The sequence below is a fragment of the Theobroma umbraticum genome, unplaced genomic scaffold, assembly GCF_002168275.2.
Source record: "Theobroma umbraticum cultivar Fairchild unplaced genomic scaffold, ASM216827v3 scaffold_12.1, whole genome shotgun sequence".
Taxonomy (NCBI): Eukaryota; Viridiplantae; Streptophyta; class Magnoliopsida; order Malvales; family Malvaceae; genus Theobroma; species Theobroma umbraticum.
This window is the reverse complement of record NW_018397269.1, coordinates 1,928,313-1,948,536: the sequence shown is the minus strand read 5'-3', so window position 1 is coordinate 1,948,536 and position 20,224 is coordinate 1,928,313. Positions and strand designations below refer to the sequence as shown.

The window sequence follows — 20,224 nt, the reverse complement described above, 5'->3', positions numbered from 1 at the left end:
ACCTAACCTTATTTTATGCAATGAACTCTTTACCCTTCCTTTTCTGTCCCATTGCAGAGGCAATGTATGACTTGAGCTCAGATGACCCACAAGCCAAGGCACACACAGTCCTAAGAATGGGAGATATTTAAAATCTTAGACCGAAATGAAAGGACAGATGGAAGAGAAGGAGAAAAGCAAGGAAGATATGTGCCATCCATGCAAGCGAAGAGGGTCCAAAAATTGCATGTGAAGGGTGAAGTGAAAGGGGCTCTGGCCACTATGTCTGATCAGGATTGTCAAAGCGGTGCCCGATGGGCACATGTTGTCAGAAATTATTGGCTGTACTTTAGGGTTCGGTTTCTTCCAGATTCTAAGGGGAAAAGTCTTTGTTTACAAATATGGTTTCTGGGTTTTTGGTTGGGACCATGGGCGCATCCTTAAATCTACTCTGGTACCTTTGTCTTATCATCAATATTTGCTAGTAAACAAATACGGGAGTGATCAGTACATTCAAAAACATAATTCAATTAGCTCCATCCATTCTCTCAACTGTTTAGTTATCTGCTTTGTTCTCTTTCATATAATAATAATTATTTCATACATATATATATGAAAATATTATTAATTATGATTTTAGTTTCTATTTACATATGTGGTCTCGTAAAAAAGATCATTGAAATTTCTTTTGAATGGCGTTAGCTGAGAACTTGGAGACAAATTGGACGAGAATGACAACACTAGTGATGATTCCATGGTGTGTCCGAAAAGCAGATGCAGAATGTGGTGGAAGCGCGTGGCATCCACTTTTTGGTGTCAGATTGGACCTCAATTGCCAGGTGGGCATCATGCAGCTCCATGTTTTTAGGAGAGTTCCCATTACTATTTGCATAATACTACCCTCGATGGAAAAAACCAGTGGCTGGTTTTGGCCTTGGGCTTTTTGTGGGACACACATTGACCCCCAAATTTAGAAAATGCTTTGGAACCAAACAAATTCAACAATTATGGTACAAGTAAATATTCAATTAGGTATGCAAAATCAAGTTAAAAAAATTAGTACGAATTTATAATTTTTATAAATTATAAAAAAAATTTATAAGTATGAGATTTTTTTATTTAATAAACGTATACTTTGGGTTAAAAGTACAAACTTGAAATATCAACGTTAGAGCCTTTGAATATGATCAATTCAATCACTAAAATTGTTTGTAACATTTAAATTATTTTAAACTTGAATTTTATCATACTTTATTTTGGTGTTATTTAGTAAGATAGGTAAATAAGTGAATTTGAGGATCTAAATTTCAAATATTAATTTGCACGTAAAAAATAAATAAATCATCTTATGCACTCAAACTTTATCTCATCTGTTGGGAATATGTTATTTATCCTATAAAATTTCAGAAAATTTGATATCTAGATATTAAGTTTTAATTATGTGGATGAATGGAGATGTGAATACCTTTTGCTTGCGTGAGAGTGAAATACATAGGGTAAGTTTTACATTGCCTTAGATATATTATATGATAAACTTCTTCGTTAAACAATTAACAAATTAAGATTAATAAATTTCCGGTGTAAATAATTTGTCCTTTAAGTTATTGTTAGAATTGGATTGAAGGAGCTTTGACCGGAGTTTCTGAAGAGAATTTTCTTTCTCTGTATGATCTGGATTACCTCACATGTCTCCATCGTTCTCAACAAAGCCATTAAAAGCATCGACATATTTTGCACCTAATCCCATTTTAATGGAACATGACTTATTATTCTTATTCTTGTACAAAAAATGGTGTGAAATCAATATTTTAAGTTTTTTTAAATGGAAAAAAAGAATTTAAATTTTATTTTTTAAATAAAATATTATAAATCAAATACTTAGATATAAACCTATACTTCAAGTTAATATATTTTCTTAATACCTTGCAATCATTTCTAATTTCTCCTCCTATTTTTTCAATCCAATGTTCCCCCTATTGCCTCACTCATATATATAAGAATGCTTTATAATTAGAATTCTAAATGTAAAAACGATGTGCCACCATTTACGTAATGGGATATTCTTTTTATCTGACCTATTAGCAAAGTCAATTAAAAAATTGGTAACCCTTTTCTAATTGGATGCTTATAATAAAATTTGTTGCTATGTTATCAATCACCCAAAGAATATTAATATTCTTTACTAATTAACCAAGGTGCTAATCAGACTTAATTCATAGCTAGGGCCAAAACTGTTGGAGAATAAACTAATAAACTTTGGGCGCCCCCGGTTTACATTTTTAGTTTTTTACCGCAAATGTATAATAAGCCCATATTTCTGCTAAATAAATTCTCTCATTTTTCTATTTTGTTTTTAGTAAATGCATATGGTGTAAACTTATTTCCTCATTTACAAATAGAAGCTTACATTCAAAATAGCCACGGATGCTCAAACCCAAGCGAAAAAAGATAAAAGTTGATTCTGTCTTTATCATCCTGCAAATAATATTTTTTTTTCCAAAATAAGTAAAAAGTAAAAATAAAAAAACAAAAAGGCTTTTAATGAGTTTCTGAGAAATTAAGGACAAGTGGAAGAAGATGAGAGAAAATAGGAATATGTGTCGAACATTCATAAAAGTCCAAAATACGTGGCAAAAATTTCATACGTAGACCCCACTTGTAACATTTTTTTTTCTTAAGCAAACTGATTTAAAATATAAATGAAAAAAACATTTATTTATAGCTCCCGGTTTTTGGGAGGGTCTAGTCCACTTTTGCAATTCTGGTTTTTGGTAAAACAGGTGACCGGTTTCTGGTATTTCTTTTTTGGGATAAAATTGAAAGGCTATTTTATTCCCTAAATTAAAGAAGAAGAGGAAGAAGTGGGGTTTGTAAAATTCTAATGTTATAATAATGATGTTGATTGGATTGTAATCTAATCCACTCACACACAAGCACACAACTTGGATTTTGTTTAAGTGTTTCTTTTCATGTGTACCTTGGTTAATTAATACCATGTAGGTACCGATCCAGTGCTTGTGGGACCATATCTGCCTAATTATTCTATTGGTTGGTGCGTGTTACTCACATAAAAAAATAAAATAATCCCTAATCTACATTTTAATTCATTTGTTAAGTACTAAATAATAATAACAATAATCAAAATTGTTCAAATGTAAAGATGCAAACAAATTGATTTAATATGGATTAAAAATGTTTCGAAATGGAATTTGGAACTTTTAGTTTCAAAATGTTTGAAGACAATTTTTTTTTTTTAATCTTTTTAATGAAGCAGTCAAAAATGAGATGGTATACAATATTAGTCAAAATTTAATCTAAACAATGCATTTATAATTAAATTATGATTTTTCAGGTCTAATTTATTAGGGTGGATAGTGATAGTTAATAACGATTAATTAAAAGAAATCACGTTTTATGGTCTACTATATATCCTTAATAGATAATCAAAGTCTTTAATTACCAGTGAAGTAAATTAAAGTGGCTTGTTGATGGGGTTAAAAGTGTAGGGTCAATGGGTTATATATTAAGCTTAATTCTACTAACAATTGGGACAACAAGGACTCCACTTTCTGCCTAACCTCCCCTGGTATTGCTAATGTTTATCTGGGAGATATTATTTTATTAGTTTCTGTCGATTATTACCAAATGATACAGTACAACAAGTTTATAATATATATAATAATAATATAAAGAAAAACAACTGTTTCAAAGGTTACAATGTATATGGGTGGTTGTAGATGTTTCCGAGTTTATCTGGGTTTCAAACTGGCAGATAGACCATTGTTTTAGCTATAAGTTTGGATCAAAGTCAATTCTGGCAACATATATAGATTCTAGAATAAGAAACTTGGCCGTAATTGTATTTCCTTTTAAGTATAAAGGAAAACGTGTTGTGCCTATCAAATCCAATAGCCAGTTATATTTGTTTATATATAAATGAAAATGTTTCAGGGAAGAGGCTTTTTGTGTGGAGTGAGAGTGGTGGCACATCAAACCTTATGGGCTGAGTTGAAGAGCTTAGGTCCATAGTTGCTTCCCCGAACCCCAAAGGGTCCTTGATTTGTGCCCCTTGGATTGGATGGCCAACTTCAGTCTCGCTTTTTCTCTACATTTCATCAAATATAGCATCTGAATTGTCATAGAAATTTACTCAGTATTCTTAAACATTCTACTCCAAATCACAGTTTTTCTGTGAAAAGAGATTGAAAGGAGACCTTAGCTTTTATGGACTCGTCTCCACATTCCCTGCAATTCCTGATCCTAACAGGTTCTTCACTTGCTACAAACTCTTTCTTCCAAAATTATGTCCTTGAAAATGGTGATCAAGCTGAACATATACACCCTTATCTGACCAATCTCCTTCTTCTGTTGCTCTTTGCTAAGGTAGATGAACTACTGCTATTTGCCTGCCAAACACTTCCAGGCGGGCTCAATGAAGCTTGGAAACTGGCTGTTATAATTAGCACAGCAACTACCAGAAGACTGCTGCGGGTGTCACTTCACATACGTTTTAACACTAAGCACACAGCAATATAGAAGAAATGCATGTTCGATTGATAAATGACAACTCCACCTGTCGTTGCTACCAAACTTTTTTCTTATCAAGCAAAATGTGCGTTCTTTCATTGCTCAGAAGGAGTATTAGTTTCATAATAAGACATGAGCACAAATTATAAGCAAAAGAAAATATAGAGAAGATTTTATGTAAGAGGAATTGAAATTACGCATGTGACAACTGACATATCAAGGGAGTTTCATCCATATCAAGGGAGCCAACTGACAATGACTTGCTGAAAATAGAAAAAGAATTAGGCTACTTCGTATAGCAATTAAAAGAGTAATTAAGAGAGCATTAATGAAATCCAGAATGATTCACAGCTCCCTTCTATCCGGTGAACATAATGAGATGAGAAGGCTTAGAATAATGATAAATTGATAGGTTAGTGTAGGGGCTTAGGCTAATTACTGCAATCAATTAAAAAGCAAGAGAAAGGCTGCACAGCACCGCACCTCGACGTACTTACAGCTAAAAATCTGCTGCAGCAGCGTTTTCATAAACTGACAAACAAACTACTAAGGGGTGATTGTCTTCGTCAGTTTTATTGGCAACAATCTTGAAAGCTGGACATTCTCAGATTCTCATACAGGGTCTTTTAGCCCTACCAAGGCAGACATGAAGCATAAAGTTCTGGGTATTGGTTCGCTTTGAATTTTGCATTTGGGCTGATGTGCCATCTCCTAAACTTCTCCTTTCGGACCAAGATGGTATTAAATATGCGTTCATGTGTTCCAAAAAGAAAAAAAATATATATATGTATATATATTACGAATGAAAAGAATACAGTTCGAATTTTAATGCAACTTTTATCATTAATTTTAAATTTTTATATACTATTTATTTATTGAGTTTTGTTAAAGAGTACTTTAAAGTATTTTTGAAAGATTATTTTATTAAATAATTTTATTTATCCAATGCATTAGAATTCACAATATTAATTATTAGGTATATTATTTGATACAAGATACAAAAATATGATCATAGATAGTATATTAACTATGTAAAAAAATACTTTAAGAGCCTCTGCTTTCTTTTTAATTTGGAATTACTGTCATGTTGACACCCCTAGGAGAAAGTGTGGAGGATAATCTATTTGGTTTTGTAGGAACGAAATGTCTTTCACGGCATAACTTGGGATGCCTGTTAGGTGTTGGATATCATCAAAATCAGAGTTGCATGGTGAGTAAAGAATAATTTGGATATTCTTGATATTGTGAGATTCCCTTACCTTGCTGTTATTCCAACCAAAATGGAAAGGTTAAGATCAAAGTTGCAATGGAAGGAACCACCAAATGGTTGGTTAAAATTTAACACTGGGGCTGCCCGAGTCCTCTTGGCATTTGAGGAGTGCTTCGGGATAACAAAGGCATAGTGAAGATATATTTTCGAAAGCAGGGGGTTGGGGAGATGCTAATCATGCGGAAATGTTAGCCATTCGTGAGGCTCTTGTTCTCTTTGTGGTGGCTGATTGGTGTCAGTCCTATGGTTTAATCATTGAGACCGATTCTATAAATGTTGATACTTGGGTCTCAAAACCACTCTCCTCTCCTTGGCGCCTTAGAAATCTGGTGCTAAAAATCAAGGCTCTGCTGGGAAAGATCTCTTAGATGGCAGATTATCCATACCCCAAGATTTGGGAGTGATTTGGGGGATAACCTTGCCAAAATGGGGTGGAAAGAGTCAATGACCTGCTGCAAGTTTTGCCTTAATAGTCATGTTTTGGTTTCTCTGCGTTTGTTTTTTCCCCTGGGTTATGGTTGCCTTTCCTGTGGTTATGCAGAACCGTGATTGTGTGTTGCGTGGGGTGTTTATGGGGTTGTGGAAGTCTCCTAGCCGCTGGTGGGTTGGCCCTTGGGATCTCTTTGGACGGGGTGGTTGGCAAGTGGTTTATGGGATCCTCTTGTCCGGTACCGAATTCAGGTGTTCCGAAACGTAAGCAAGAGTTAGCAAGAGAAGGAAACAGGCATGCTGGTTGTGTTTCCTAGTCTTACTAATTTTAACGTTTTAAAGTCAGTGATGCGAAACAAGTGTGTAGGCATAGAGGGGTTAACTGTAAATGAAAAGGTGAAATTTTTGTGTTGAAGGGCAGGGTTGCTGACTGGTGCTTTTGTTTTCCAGTATGTGAACAGAGGGTTAATACTGTTTTCTCTCCAGTCTTGAGCTCTCCTTTGAAAGTACATGGATACCCTCTCTTTTATGAATGAATTTTAATTTTCTAAAAGGAAAAAGGTACTTTCAGAGCACTTGTAAAAACCCTTATTTTTCTTTATTTAAATACTAATATCTGGTGGAATTCATCTTTGATTGGCCAAGATAGATTAAGAAAAACAGAGCATCTAAAAAACGTGTCTCTTTTACATTCTTTATTGGGGAATTTCTAAAGCTAGGCTAAAAGAAAAATTACAAAATCAGCATTTATTCCTTGTAATTTACTTTCACTTTTGCATTTATATGTATTTAACTATGTAGAAGCCAACATAATTATTGGAGGATATTTTGGATTTTCTGTACCTACAGTGCACTTGTTGTTTCTTTCTATTTTCGTGGACGCCATAATAACATTCATGAATTGCTTGAAATAAATAAACAAGGCATCACAACATAGTGCAATTAATTGATCATTGCATATCATGTTGTTTTTACCCAAATAAATAATGTGAAGAGTTCTTGCCTTTTTTTCCCCCTTTCTACATAAAATTACGAGTTTGTCTAGCTAGCATTGTAGAGGCTTGTCTCTACATAAAGGACGTTTACACTATGTTTGGTAGGAGACAAAAAGGATCCAAGGAAATGAATTGAAAGAAAAATTATTTTCTTAGGAGGAAAATCAACCACACATTTGAATTTTTTTTAGGGTAATAATTAATAAATTAATGCAATAGAAGCAAAATCAACCAGAGAATGCAAGAAAAAGAAAGAAGTTATTAGAAATAGAGAAAGGGAATTGAAGCCAAACCATTTCTTCGTTAGTATAGAAATAACAAATACAAAAATAAAAATTAGCTAATGCATCTTTAACATTCTTTGCAGAAAGCTAAGTCAATAAAAGTTCCCAAGTAAATTAATTTTCACTATATATCTATCAATTTATAAATTTTTAATTTTCTTTCAACTATTTAAAAGATCAACATTTAATTCATTGTTCGACGTATCATCTTCTTACTCGAACAATCTCTTTTTTCAAATTAAAAAAAAAACATTTATTTGGCCTCACATCTGACCCTTTCCATTCTAGTAGGCACTATGACACATAGCACCAAGAGAAAAATGTTAAAGGAGAAAAAAATGAAAGTACGTAGAGGGGTTGGGGATATGTAATATGTTGAAGTTAGAAGGCAAAAATATAATAAAAACAAGGGTATTTGAAGGAGAGTGGTGATAGCACTAGCAATAATTGAGAGAAGGCTATGTTATTTTATGACGCACCGTAACCCCACCATTTTGACTTTGGGAGAGGTCGGTGCGTTCGCTTGGTGTGGAGCTCTCGGGTGCAAATCGAAACAAAAAAGAGAGAGAGGAGAGGGCTACCTTTGGAGGGCTCGGATCTCTCTCCGGTGAGGGAGGTGATTCTCACAGCCTGCGGATCCTTGCACGGCGTGTTGAGGCGAGCTTGGAGAGCCCGGTCTTGGGCAGTGGTGTTGCCGGACGGCGGATTCCGGCGACCAAAACTTGGAGAGCTCGGTTTCACCGATCCGAGAGGTATTTCAAGCGACGGTTGGCGCGGAGAGCACCGCAAGGAGGAGGCTAACGCATCAGTTCTGGTCGCGTTGGTTTGGTGAGTTTGACGCGAAAACCAGTTCCGGAGAAGACGACCGGTGACCAGATTCCGACAACCTCCGGCGACCGACCCGGATTTCGACGGGGATGCTATCCGGGGGTTTTGACGCGCTGCGGTTCCAACGGCGATGTCGGTTTCGTCATCCGACGCACGGTTTTGGAGATACGGGATAGCGGACTTCCGAGGCGCATTTGGGCCGTCAGGAAGTCGGAAGTGATCGCGGATTGCACGTACGCGATCACAGGAGCATCGAGCACGCATCTGGAGCACAGACGGGTGGTGGCGGCGCATTCCTGTCAGAGCGATATTTCGGGATTTGTGCGGGCCCACTTTGTGTTCACTATTTCGCATTGTATTTCCCGAACAACATTTATTCAGTGTGACTAGTTTCCGCACTTAGTTGCATTGTATCGCTCAGAGCGGTTTTCGACGATCGAGTGTGTGGTGCAAGTGAAAAGACACACACCCAACAGGCTAAGTGTTAAAGACTGTTGTCAAAAGAAAAGCGATAGTATTTGGAATGAAGAAAAGAAGAAAAGAGGTTGAACTCATACTTGATTTTCCGAGATTGGAAGTTGGGTCTTCCATGATTGATTTCCGCAGCTGATGGGCAGCGTCGGCGCCTATGGAACCATTATTTCCACCACTGCCACCCTGCCCCAATCCACCGGGTGGACTAAGAGTAGCTTGGTAAGTAGCTGTTAGAATCAAAACTAATATCACGAGCAAAGCATTGCTCTGCTCAATTGAGATATCAAAAATTTCACGGAAGGCTTCGCCAAATAATTTTTCATGAAATGTCAGCTTCGACCTTAACTTATCTTGTAACGGTGGAGCTGGAGGGATTGAGGAAGCATTTAAGCCTCTGGCACTGTATAGAATCTCTATACACTCTTTAATGTCAACTTGGCTTTGTTCTTGTAAGATATCCATAGATAGCCGTTAAGCCACTCTGATTAATGGCGTTTTTATCAACTTTACATTCTAATAAGAGTTTCATCATCTGTTTAAAAGAAATAAAAGAAACCCACATTAATATTGACAAATCAAATACAATGAAAAAAGAACTCTCATAATCTTTTATTACAATTCCTTTTCTAATTAATTTATTTGCCTGTGTTTAAATTTTTCTATGAAAAAAAAAAACTCAATTTTGACCTTTATTTATAAAATATATAATTATATGAATTTAAAATGTGAAACAAAGATAATGAATTGGGACAAAAAAAAGGTGATAGCATGCATGCCTGGGGTTGATTATTCAATGCGGCCAAGTGCAATGCTGTGTTTCCATCGTTGTTCTTCTTGTTTAGGACTTCTATTCCCAAAACTTTGCTATTGTTACGAAAGGTCCTGAAAGGCCACTGTGCAGTCTTTGCTAGGACTTCAAGAGCGTCGAATCTATTGCTTGCACTGCAATGTGAAGAGCAGTCTCGTCTCGAGTTGTTGTATCTTCAATACATTCAGGGCAAACGATCAGAAATTGAGCCAAAAGAGGAAGGTTTCCATGTTTAGTTGCGTAATGCAAAGGAGTGTTGCCCTCCTTGCCTTTGACACGAGCAAGATCTTTATCACTTGCTAGGAGAAGATCTACCATCTCTTTTTGTTCATATGCCAAGGCAAGGTGAATGGGGCTCAAGCCGTCTTGGTTCAGCTTCCTGGCAAATGATGGCTTTAAGTTCATCATCTCCATGGCAAATTCGACGTGCCCGGTTTTTGCAGCTAAGTGTAGTGGAGTGTCAACAAAAGGAATCTGATCAATAAGCTAAAAAACATGGGCATTCTCTTGAACTGATGCATACAGCGCATCAATGCTTCCCGAATGAGCAGCCCCACTCATTCTTTCGTCCATGGCAAGAGGGAAAAAAATTATAACAAACAAGAAGCAAATAATTGAAAGGGTTTTGGACTAATTGAAGCAGTGGAATTGTGAAGAGAGCGAGGGATCGATGAAGGAAATTAGAGAATTGTTTCACTGATATAAGAATTACAATCTGTTTTGATGCTTGACTGCAGTAACGATGCTAAGAGTACGCGGCTCTTCAGCGTCGACGAAGTTCCCAGTCCGACCTGGAAATGTTCCTGCGAGTAATTAAGTTTTGGGTCTAAACCTGGTCTAATATATATATAATCTTAAATATGACGACCAAGCCAGTTTGGTACAAGGGAGAGATCCTACCTCCTGAGTCGTACTCTGACTTTTTCTTTCTTTATTTGGTGAATGAGAAACTTTGACATTTTGACTATGACTAAAAATCTCTAGGCAGCACAAACTATAGTTTAATAGCAATGGCACAGCTCATCCATGCACGGAACGTAGGCAACAGGATGCATGGACTAATTCAAACTCTGAAAGTCAAAACCACTAGATCAAGTGGGCTGTAATTGAGAGGAAGCTATAGGCCGTCCCTTCAACTGAACTTTTGGCAAAAGGCTTGCATTTGTTTCTATTGGAGGAAATTGATGCTTGAGTGTAATTAATCAAAGTATGACTAATTCAGCAGGCATGATCTCCCCTGTAGAGGAGATTGTTATGTGTCAAACAATTGGCCTTAATAGTAAAGGCCATCGAGCAATTGGCCATGGAGGAATGCTCACACATAATAATAGTAAAAGCCATTTATTCTTCATGGCGATTTAGACTCCATGAAATTTAATGGCTTAACATTCTGCATGTAATGATTTTAGAAAACTTTAGAAGTAAATTAATTTCTTTATTCTCATAAATCTCACATCATGCATTTAAAATAAAATTAAAAAAGAAATTGAATCCAACACTGACTGCCAAATGATTGACTATCTCCTTTAATAAAGTCTTTGAGAAGAATTATGTGCCCGAACATATTTGTTCTTGTTATGAAAATTGTCTGAAAAACAACTAAAATAAAACTCAAAAAAATCAAACAACAAAAAAACACAAGAATTTAAATGATTCGGTTTCTTATCTATGACCACGGAGTGAAACTATTTTTTTATTATTGAGAAATTAAAGTATAATAAATTGACTTTTATGGTTCCTCAAACCAACTCAAGATCTCTTGCACACTCTTTCTCAATAACCTCCTAATAACACTCACTCAAACCACTCTAGTTTCACCAAAAACAAAAGACAGAGTTACAATATGTTCCTTCTCTAGAGCTCTCAAAGCATATTTGTAATTTTAAAGCCTAGAGATCTATTTTTATAATATAAAAGTCTAAAGTAGAATGTGATTAGGATTATGTAAAATAAAAAATTTAAAATCATACAGCTGCTCAATATTGTACATAAATAAGAATATTAATTAAATAAAATTTAAAATTTTAATCAATCAAAGACTTAATAGTGCTTTTCAAACAGAAGCAAATAAAAAGAAATGGCTGAGTGTTTCCAATTCCTATAGCTTTGGAACAAAGAGTGATTGGCAGGCAATCCTTGTTGTACCCCCTGGATATTCTTAGCCACTTTAATTGATTCCCTTATTGTCTACATATAAACCATGATTGCACCCTCCTTTACCTATAATTGCCTTTAGCCAATGGCATCAGCTCAGCCCTTACTGGCTACTCCTTGCCATGGTTTCTTCAAGCAAAGAAAGAAAGAAACAGAAACAACTAGTGCTCCTGTGTGTTCTCCTTGTAACAATCAATCCCTGTAATGGACTGTTAACATTTCATTACCAAGTTTATATCAACCAAGAAGCAATTCAATATATTTGATCTTGAAACATCTAATATAAAGATTATAAGATCAAATAATTAATAAGAAACATCCAAACATTTGATTTATTAATTGATATGTTATCCGTTTATCTAAAAAATAGAATTCGAATACTATTCTTTAATTATAAAAAAAATGATTTGAAAGAAAAGTTTGATGAGATAAAAGATGAACCAAAGAAAGGGCATAGCCTGTTGGAAAGAGAAAATATCTAAATAACAATTTCCAACTGTTAACCCCAGATATATGTAAAGAAGATAAGGCACACAGTACAAGTCAAGGGCATGAGCAAAGAAGGTATGGTCATAGATTTGCCAATGGCCAAATGGGACCGTACTGATTTTTATGCAAAAATTGCAAGGAAGAGAGTAAAGACTGACAGAAGGAAATAAGGCAATGCCCATCACACATTCATGCCCTCCATTGGATGAGATAAGATCATGGAGCTTCTTCCACGTGGCACGGTCATTGTGGTGCCAAAGATAAGGCTACCATTCAAAATTTTTCCACCCTCTAGTGGTCATCATGTTGTAATGTCACCAGATTTTCGATCCGACGGCCACCGTTTCTCCCAAATGAAGCCCAACATTTTGTCCCCATGGGATGTGAGAAGGCCAAATTTTATCATTATATATAGGATATTGCACTGGAGCAAAACACTATTACGGAGTGAGAATTTCGTGACTCTAGCATATACAATACTAAGTAGTATCAGCAATGGCTTCCTCAATGATCTCATCGGCAACTGTCGCCACCGTTAACCGTGCCTCCCCCGCACAGGCCAGCATGGTCGCCCCATTCACCGGCCTCAAGTCTAACTCTGCTCTCCCAGTCGCCCGCAAGGCCAACAAAGACATTACTTCTCTCGCAAGCAATGGTGGCAGAGTGCAATGCATGCAGGTACTTGGTGAAACTATATGGTTATGCAGAGCAATTAGCAAGTAAATTGAACACAGTGCATAAGCCTAATTTGCAAAGCTATTATTTTTTAGTGTAATGCTTGATGCAACTGAATCCCATGTTTGGGACTGTAGGTGTGGCCTCCAGAGGGGAAGAAGAAGTTTGAGACTCTCTCATACCTCCCTGATCTCACTGCAGAGGAGTTGGCTAAGGAAGTAGAATACCTTCTTCGCAGTAACTGGATTCCTTGCTTGGAATTCGAATTGGAGGTCATTTCAAGCTCTGTAATCTGTTCATCAAAATTATTCTGCTGCACCTCTCTCGTACAATTTGTGCTGATAAATTGTGTGTTTTTGTTTTTGCCATGTATAGAACGGATTCGTGTTCCGTAAGTACCGCAGCTTACCAGGGTACTATGATGGGCGCTACTGGACCATGTGGAAACTTCCCATGTTCGGATGCACAGACGCATCCCAGGTGTTGAAGGAGGTTGAGGAGTGCAAGAAGGCTTACCCCCAGTCATTCATCAGAATCATCGGATTCGACAACAAGCGTCAAGTGCAGTGCATCAGTTTCATTGCCTACAAGCCCCCAGGCTTCTAAAATTAATTAGACTTGTTCCCTTGTAGGGACTCGGCTTGTTTAAATTGTACCAAAGCATTAATTTTCTTTGCCTTTTGCTCTTCTTTTTTGAGGTATTATCCTATGTTTTTAGATTTCCAATGAAACGGCTGAGAACTAATGAATAAAAAGGTAGTTTCTTGCCAAATTTCATTAACCCTTCCTCCTCCATTTCACAGTTTTCTCCTCTCTTCCTTTGAAATTCGTGAGTAATTTCAGTGTAAATGATAAATTGTAGTAAGATGCATAAGGAGGGAACTCTGAAAATTAATGTTATATCAGAAGAAGAGTGATCTGCCAGGTCATCTTTTTCAGAAAAAGGATAAAATTCTTGTGGACAATCCTGTTCCTTCAGCATTATCCTTCTTTACTGGGGAGATAGCAAAGAAACCAATCTGTTAAATTGTACTAGAATGACGATAGAACTTTTGCCCGAACAGGTTCTTTCAAGTAGCTTGTTTCTGTTTCCATCCATCTGTACTTCGAAAACAGCTAAATTCGCGTAGAAAGATATTCTGCAGCTGAAGTTTCAATTCTTTGAAAATGTCTACTTTGAGTTTCAGCTTGAAAACCAGGGGATGATTCCTTAAAAGGGACCAGAAAACAGACATTACACTATATTCAATCCAATTCTTTAGCATGAAAAATTCTGGGCCATTCACATATCCATACCCGGCTTCACAGGTTTCAAACAGAACTTCATTTCGTAGCTTAATGATCCTTATTAATCTTGAATTATTTCTTCAAAATTATAGTTCTGATAGCTTAAGCTCAACCTGTTTCAAAGTGCAGAGGTTAGGTGGAGGAACTACGTCAGGAGCCCTACACCAGAGAGGCTGGTTTGGTTTGCAATTTTACACGCCTGAGTTTAACTAGTGGACTATACTTTCCCTACAAGTTTAGTGGACTACATTTTCCTTTTCATCTTTGAATTTAGTAAGAGAGCTACACCTGTGGACGTGCCAAAAGATAGATAGAAATGCGGATAAGAATTGTCTCTTTCTTCACTGCTATTGTAATTACTATACTTGTAAATTTTTTAATCATTCGCTTTCAAAATATCACCAATCAGATGCTGACACCCCTCCAAGACCAAAACCTTGATGGCAACTGAAGGTTTACAATGAAAACTACTGCAAGCTGCAGCAGAAGCCAATCAAAATGCAGAAACACGGCTTTCAATGGCCAAATGAGTGTGATTGGTTTAAGTTCAAGTTACCATTTTTTGCAGAGTAACTAAGGGATTAAAATTAAAGGATAAAAAAAAGGAACAGTGCCTTTTAGGTTCTTGGGAGACAAATTAGCCAGCACTATATTCATCCAATGAAAACTCAGAAAAATAAATCAAAATTGTAAGAAAATGACTGGTATCTCATTTCCTCTCGTGTCACCCATCCTTCCCCAACTCAAAAAGTTTCCCACCCTGTTTAGTCACTTTCTTGTATAATTGGCACAAGTGGCTTGTGGTATGCTTTGTATCACCCAAGGATGGAGCCAAGGGGAGGGTATGAGGAGGCCATGCCCCTCCCCCTCCCCCCAAAGCTCCTAGAAATTTCTCTTTTAACTTTGGCTAGGCACCTTAAACTTCAAGACAAATTTATTTTATATTTTTATGATTTTTTTGTTAAGTAGAAACATTAAAATGACATAATTTTACCATTTGATATATGTAAATCCACTAATGACGGCTATATATTAAATATATTATAGCCATTGTTTTCTCTTTGTTTTGACTCAACCGCATGACAAATTAATTTGCCTTCTTTGAGTTAACTTTACAATTAGGTACTATGGCTAAACCTAGCTATTTCACTTGAACAACAATTATCAACGATTAAACCAAACCAAAAATAATAATTGTTCGATTCTAGCTACTTCTATAGGGTACAAAATCGATGAAGATCCTAACTAAATCGGTAATTCTCAATTGAATAATCACTAATCTTACTCAGATTTTTTTTCGCTTGTTCAAGTCTAATTTTGTAAATACTTTTCTCTTTTAATTATTTGAAATAATGGTGCCTGTTACATAAATTTGAATATAATGTTACTTCAAAATTATCAGGATTCTTAGCTGAACTTGTCTTAATATTAAAACCCAGAATCAATCAATCTTTCTAAACATTAATGTCTTATTGATTAATGTACTAACTATATTTTTTTTCATATACATATTTTATTATTATGTAGAAATCATATATCATTTCTCTATAGAAGGATACTTCATTATTAATTAGCATTGAATAAACATTTACTTTAGTCTTTGGCCTCCCCAAAGCTAAACATTTACTTTCCATATACATACTTTAGTCTTTAGCATTAAATATAACATTTTTTTTCACATCTTTCACATTCTACATTTGCTTTACCTTCTCGTTATATGGAGTTCCTGGCTGATCTGCAAGGACCAAACAAGGTTAAGAGAATTACACCTTGTGTAGCCGGCAAGACCTGAATCACCAATCCAAGCTTACAGCCTGGCTCCTTTTATACAATTTTGGACTAAACCTATAAATTTCACGTTAATTCTTGACGAATTCAGAACCTAGGAAGAAATCTAGATCATATGGAAGTGACAAAGCCATAGGCTACTTACCAGAAACTCTGGCTCTAACCTTCTTGTCGGCTTAAAAGCAGTGCCCAGTTGCTATCCTTTGCTAACATGACAAGTCCCCGCTTGCTTAGCTCCAAAACATAAGGTTATATACTTTCTTTACAAAAGCTAGAAAGTAACTAAAAATCAATTACTAATGTAATGTATTTACGTTCTTGAGATATTACGGAAATCAGTTTCTGAAAATCATAAGCTTGTTTAAGAATCATGGACTAAATTTTTCTACTTATAATGCAAAGTGACTATCCTGGAAGTCACAAGACCTCTATTGTTTCACATGGGTGCTTCATGTGAGACTCATTATAGTATACTACAGGTGTCCCTGGTGACATAGAACTTTCATAATAGCTGACAGCAACAGGCAACAAATTAAGGCATGAGGTTCTGTGATTACTTCTTAAATATCTCTGTCATCTGCTTTCGCTTGGTGAACTGCCAGGAGAACCAACACATGCATCTATATCCAGACTGCTAATAAATTACATGAATATAGAAGATTTTGGTTAAAACCTATTTCTTAGCAGTTTCACATATGTGGTGATTGTCCACCATGTGATTAGGTGCCAGCAAGACATTTCCCGACTGTTTTTACAAATTGGCAGCAGTTATCTTGCCTGCCGCTAGTGATGCTTAGCTAAATTAATTGAACCTAATCCAAACTCATCAAACAAAGCGAGCTAATAGCATAGCTTGGACTTTGCTTGAAAAAAGCTAGTTCAACAAAATCATGTCAATCTATTTTTGAAGCTCAAAAACTCTAGCTTTAGCACCAGCTAGCTCAGCAGGTTCAAATGTTAAACGATCTGGCATACGAAGTAGTTAAGCTAACCTTTAAAGTATGCAGTCATCGATTGCAACAAGAAAAGTATGCAAGACATTTGAACAAATTCCAACACACGTGTGGATTAGTTTTTCTAGTAAAGAAGCTTAAATACTAGCCAGTATGCCGACGAAGAAACTTTAACTTCCTTGACTAAACATATACATGAAGAGTATATGACAGGAAAATACTACTTATATTGATTGAACTCACACCTACTGGAAGTAGTTAAATATGAAGGCCCTAATAAAAGTTTCGCATCCGAACGGCAACACAATCTCGACTTGAGACTATATATACCTTCCATAAATAAGATTAGATTGCCTTGAGCGCTTTATACGTCCAATTTCTCGACTCTAAAACCTCCTATAACCCTACGGAATATTGGAAATTATCTTATCATATATCGTGACCGTTAAGGTCAATATATCTTCTAAGATCTAATGCTTTTCTTCCAGTAATCTAGGCAATGCTAGGTTATTGAAAGTTAATTGCCAAAACAGTTCACTGAACTTGTTGACATTTACAAACTATGTACAACACCAATGAATGCAATCTTCAAATTGAGGAACTTCAAAAAAACATACAAGTGCGATTACATGTCTGGCACCAATAACAATTTTTTCGTAGTTCTTCCATATATTTATTTCAGTTCTGTCCTCATTTGTTTTTTGTGATCCTCCTGTTAGAAAGAGTTGCTGCATCCTAGGGCTAGACATAGATAAAGCATTCTTAATCTCTCTGATAATGTTGGTTCAGGTTAAGGAAAGGGTTTGGAGAGCACGTGCTATGATTAGTACGCTGGAGTATGACTTTGCATAATAACTTCAAGAGAACTATACATATATAATAACTTCAAGAAAGCAGATTTCAATAGCAAGGGAAGCCAAGTATTTGCAAAAACATTGAGGGATCAGAACCACGTACACATGTATGCTTCTTATTTTAATTGATTGAACCTGAGAAAGAGAGAAATTAGAGAGTTATAGAGTGGATAGCAGTTAGTCCAAGTAGAACCTGTTAGAAAAATTTGAATTTCAAGTGACCTAATCAAATTGTGAGCTAATTCTCAGCTTGAATATGTAGTGTTCGTCAAACAAAAATAAATTCACATGTTCGTTCAAATTTGTAACCCAAATGAAAGGATGAGCTGATCAGCATTCAAAAACTCAAGCACATAATTAAAATCATAGTGTAAATACTGAAACGATAAACATAAGATAGCAGCTGTTTGCAGTAATGCATTTCTACCTAAAGACAGGTTTTTCTCCTTTCCTCTAGATCCCTATCCTTCCGTCTTTCTAAGACACGCACAAAAACAAACAGACAGACAACAACAATGATAGACTGATACATAATAGCTATCATCTAAGGCTTTGGGATTTCATTTTTGCCATCAAAGTTACACGGCTCAGCGTTCCAAAAGTCCTCCTGGTTGTCGTATTTTGGCTTCCAGAAATCACCATTCATGGTCTCCCAATAGGAGTACCATCCACATTGATGCCCTGTTTTGAACCACGTCAACTCCTCCTCAAAACTCCATGTCAATGGCCAGTCCTCCAAGGTCAACCCCCCATCATCATCTCCCTCCTTCTCCGCCACCTCATTGACAGGCTGCTGCTCCTCCAAAGCTTTGTTATCATCATTCATGTTCTTCTTCTCTCCTTTAACCTCAACCACGTTTTCTTCACCGTTCTCCTCCACTGTTTTGGTTGACATAGACCTGGTTATTATCGTTCGGTTATTGGAAATGATGGATAGAGCTTTCCTAGCCCGAAGGCCATTTGTTCTTGCCTTTGCACTCATTCTCGCACTCTTTGATGAGTCCTCGCCCTCTTCTTCTCCTTCTATGCCTCTCTTCCTTCCTCTCCCTTCATACACAGGGCTAACCTTTGCTCTTTTCATTGTGAAAGAGAGAGGAAATGAAAGAGATTCTGAGCACAAGAAGAAGATACCAAGAACAAGAGAGAGAGGGGCAGATAAGAGTGTTTGGTGGCAAAGAAAGTGCAGGTGTTGGTATATATATAGGCCCCTGATAGGGTAGTAAACGTGCATGTCTGTCAAGTGGGGATACCCTAATAAGGTTTCCAGTTTCTCGAGAAATCCCACTCATTTTCTCATAATGAACTTACCATGTCAAGAAAATATTGCCAACAAGTTCACATTCTTGATAAATTCATTGCGAAGAAGGAGCGTTTCTAATTCTTCTACCATACGTGGCCATGCAAGAAGCCCACGTGGAAATATGTGGGCATGCATAAAATGGGGCCCAGTAACCGACAATGGAGGTTTTGTTTTCTTCCTGCGTCGGGTTTGAACATTTTTTTGTTATCCTTTTCAAGTTTCCTTCCATTTTACAGTCTTTAAATGGGTTTTTCCTGTTTTAGGCTTTCCTTGTTTTATGTCTTAATGGTTTTGAGATGTTTGCAGGAGGCTGCATTAACTCTTGCCTTGGGCGTTATACCACTGCATTTCAACCCTAAAACCATTTCAGCTTTCTTATCACCCCTTTCTTTCCCCTACCATGCGTTACAATTTCGCTACCTTCGTAGTTGTTATTATTATGGAGAGACATGTAAGTATCATTTAGTGGATCTTGTATAAGGACAATCATAACATCTTTATAAGGGCCCAAAATATGAGTATAATTCTGCATATTTTAGTCACTTTATATATATATATATATATATATAATTGAAAGAGAGAGATTCGAACTCTGCTCTTTAGACAAAAAAAAGCACTTAGTCACCTTAATTCTGCAAGAAAGTATTCTAGTTGAAAATGGTTTTAGTTTTGATCGCACAGGAGGGGTAACTAAACGATTTTCCCTTTCTTCCTCCTATATTTCTCTACAAGATCCTAATGAAAAGCCTTTTGAGATGATAGAATGGATTTTCTGCAAAAATGGTTCCATGCCTCCATGATGTAAGCCTGTCTGCGTTCATAAGTTTGAGTTTGAATTACTGTGGTGAACAAAATCCAGAGGGATCCAAGACTATGCTTAAGAAATCTGCAGTAAATAAAGAATGGGATTTTCTAACCAAAATCTTGGGGTATCTGATATGACCAGTTGCTAAAGGTGCAACCAGGCACCAGATAAAACCTTTAACTGCCAAAATGTCCCAGGGAGTGACCTAAACCAGAACAAAGTATTGACATTGTCATGGGTTGAAAGAGAAGCAACATTCAGGTTTGAAAAACAGCATGTCTAGAACCCCGAATATTAGAAGAATGCATGCGCGCGCGCGCGCACA

The 20,224-nt window shown here is 36.4% G+C and overlaps 2 protein-coding genes and 1 pseudogene across 2 annotated transcripts; 1 reads left to right on the top strand and 2 right to left on the bottom strand.

Moving 5' to 3' along the window:
* Window positions 1–8,673: 8,673 nt before the first annotated feature.
* On the bottom strand, window positions 8,674–10,252 carry LOC110426031 (ankyrin repeat-containing protein BDA1-like; annotated as a pseudogene).
* Window positions 10,253–12,664: 2,412 nt separating this feature from the next.
* Window positions 12,665–13,693, top strand: LOC110425824 (ribulose bisphosphate carboxylase small subunit, chloroplastic-like). The gene is made up of 3 exons (XM_021440870.2): window positions 12,665–12,915; window positions 13,050–13,184; window positions 13,288–13,693. Exons 1-3 carry the CDS (start codon window positions 12,733–12,735, stop codon window positions 13,516–13,518), a joined length of 549 nt encoding a protein of 182 aa, XP_021296545.1. The 5' UTR covers window positions 12,665–12,732; the 3' UTR covers window positions 13,519–13,693.
* Window positions 13,694–18,156: 4,463 nt separating this feature from the next.
* LOC110425969 (uncharacterized) lies at window positions 18,157–18,950 on the bottom strand. The gene has a single exon (XM_021441058.2). It carries the CDS (start codon window positions 18,873–18,875, stop codon window positions 18,339–18,341), a length of 537 nt encoding a protein of 178 aa, XP_021296733.1. The 5' UTR covers window positions 18,876–18,950; the 3' UTR covers window positions 18,157–18,338.
* Window positions 18,951–20,224: the final 1,274 nt, after the last annotated feature.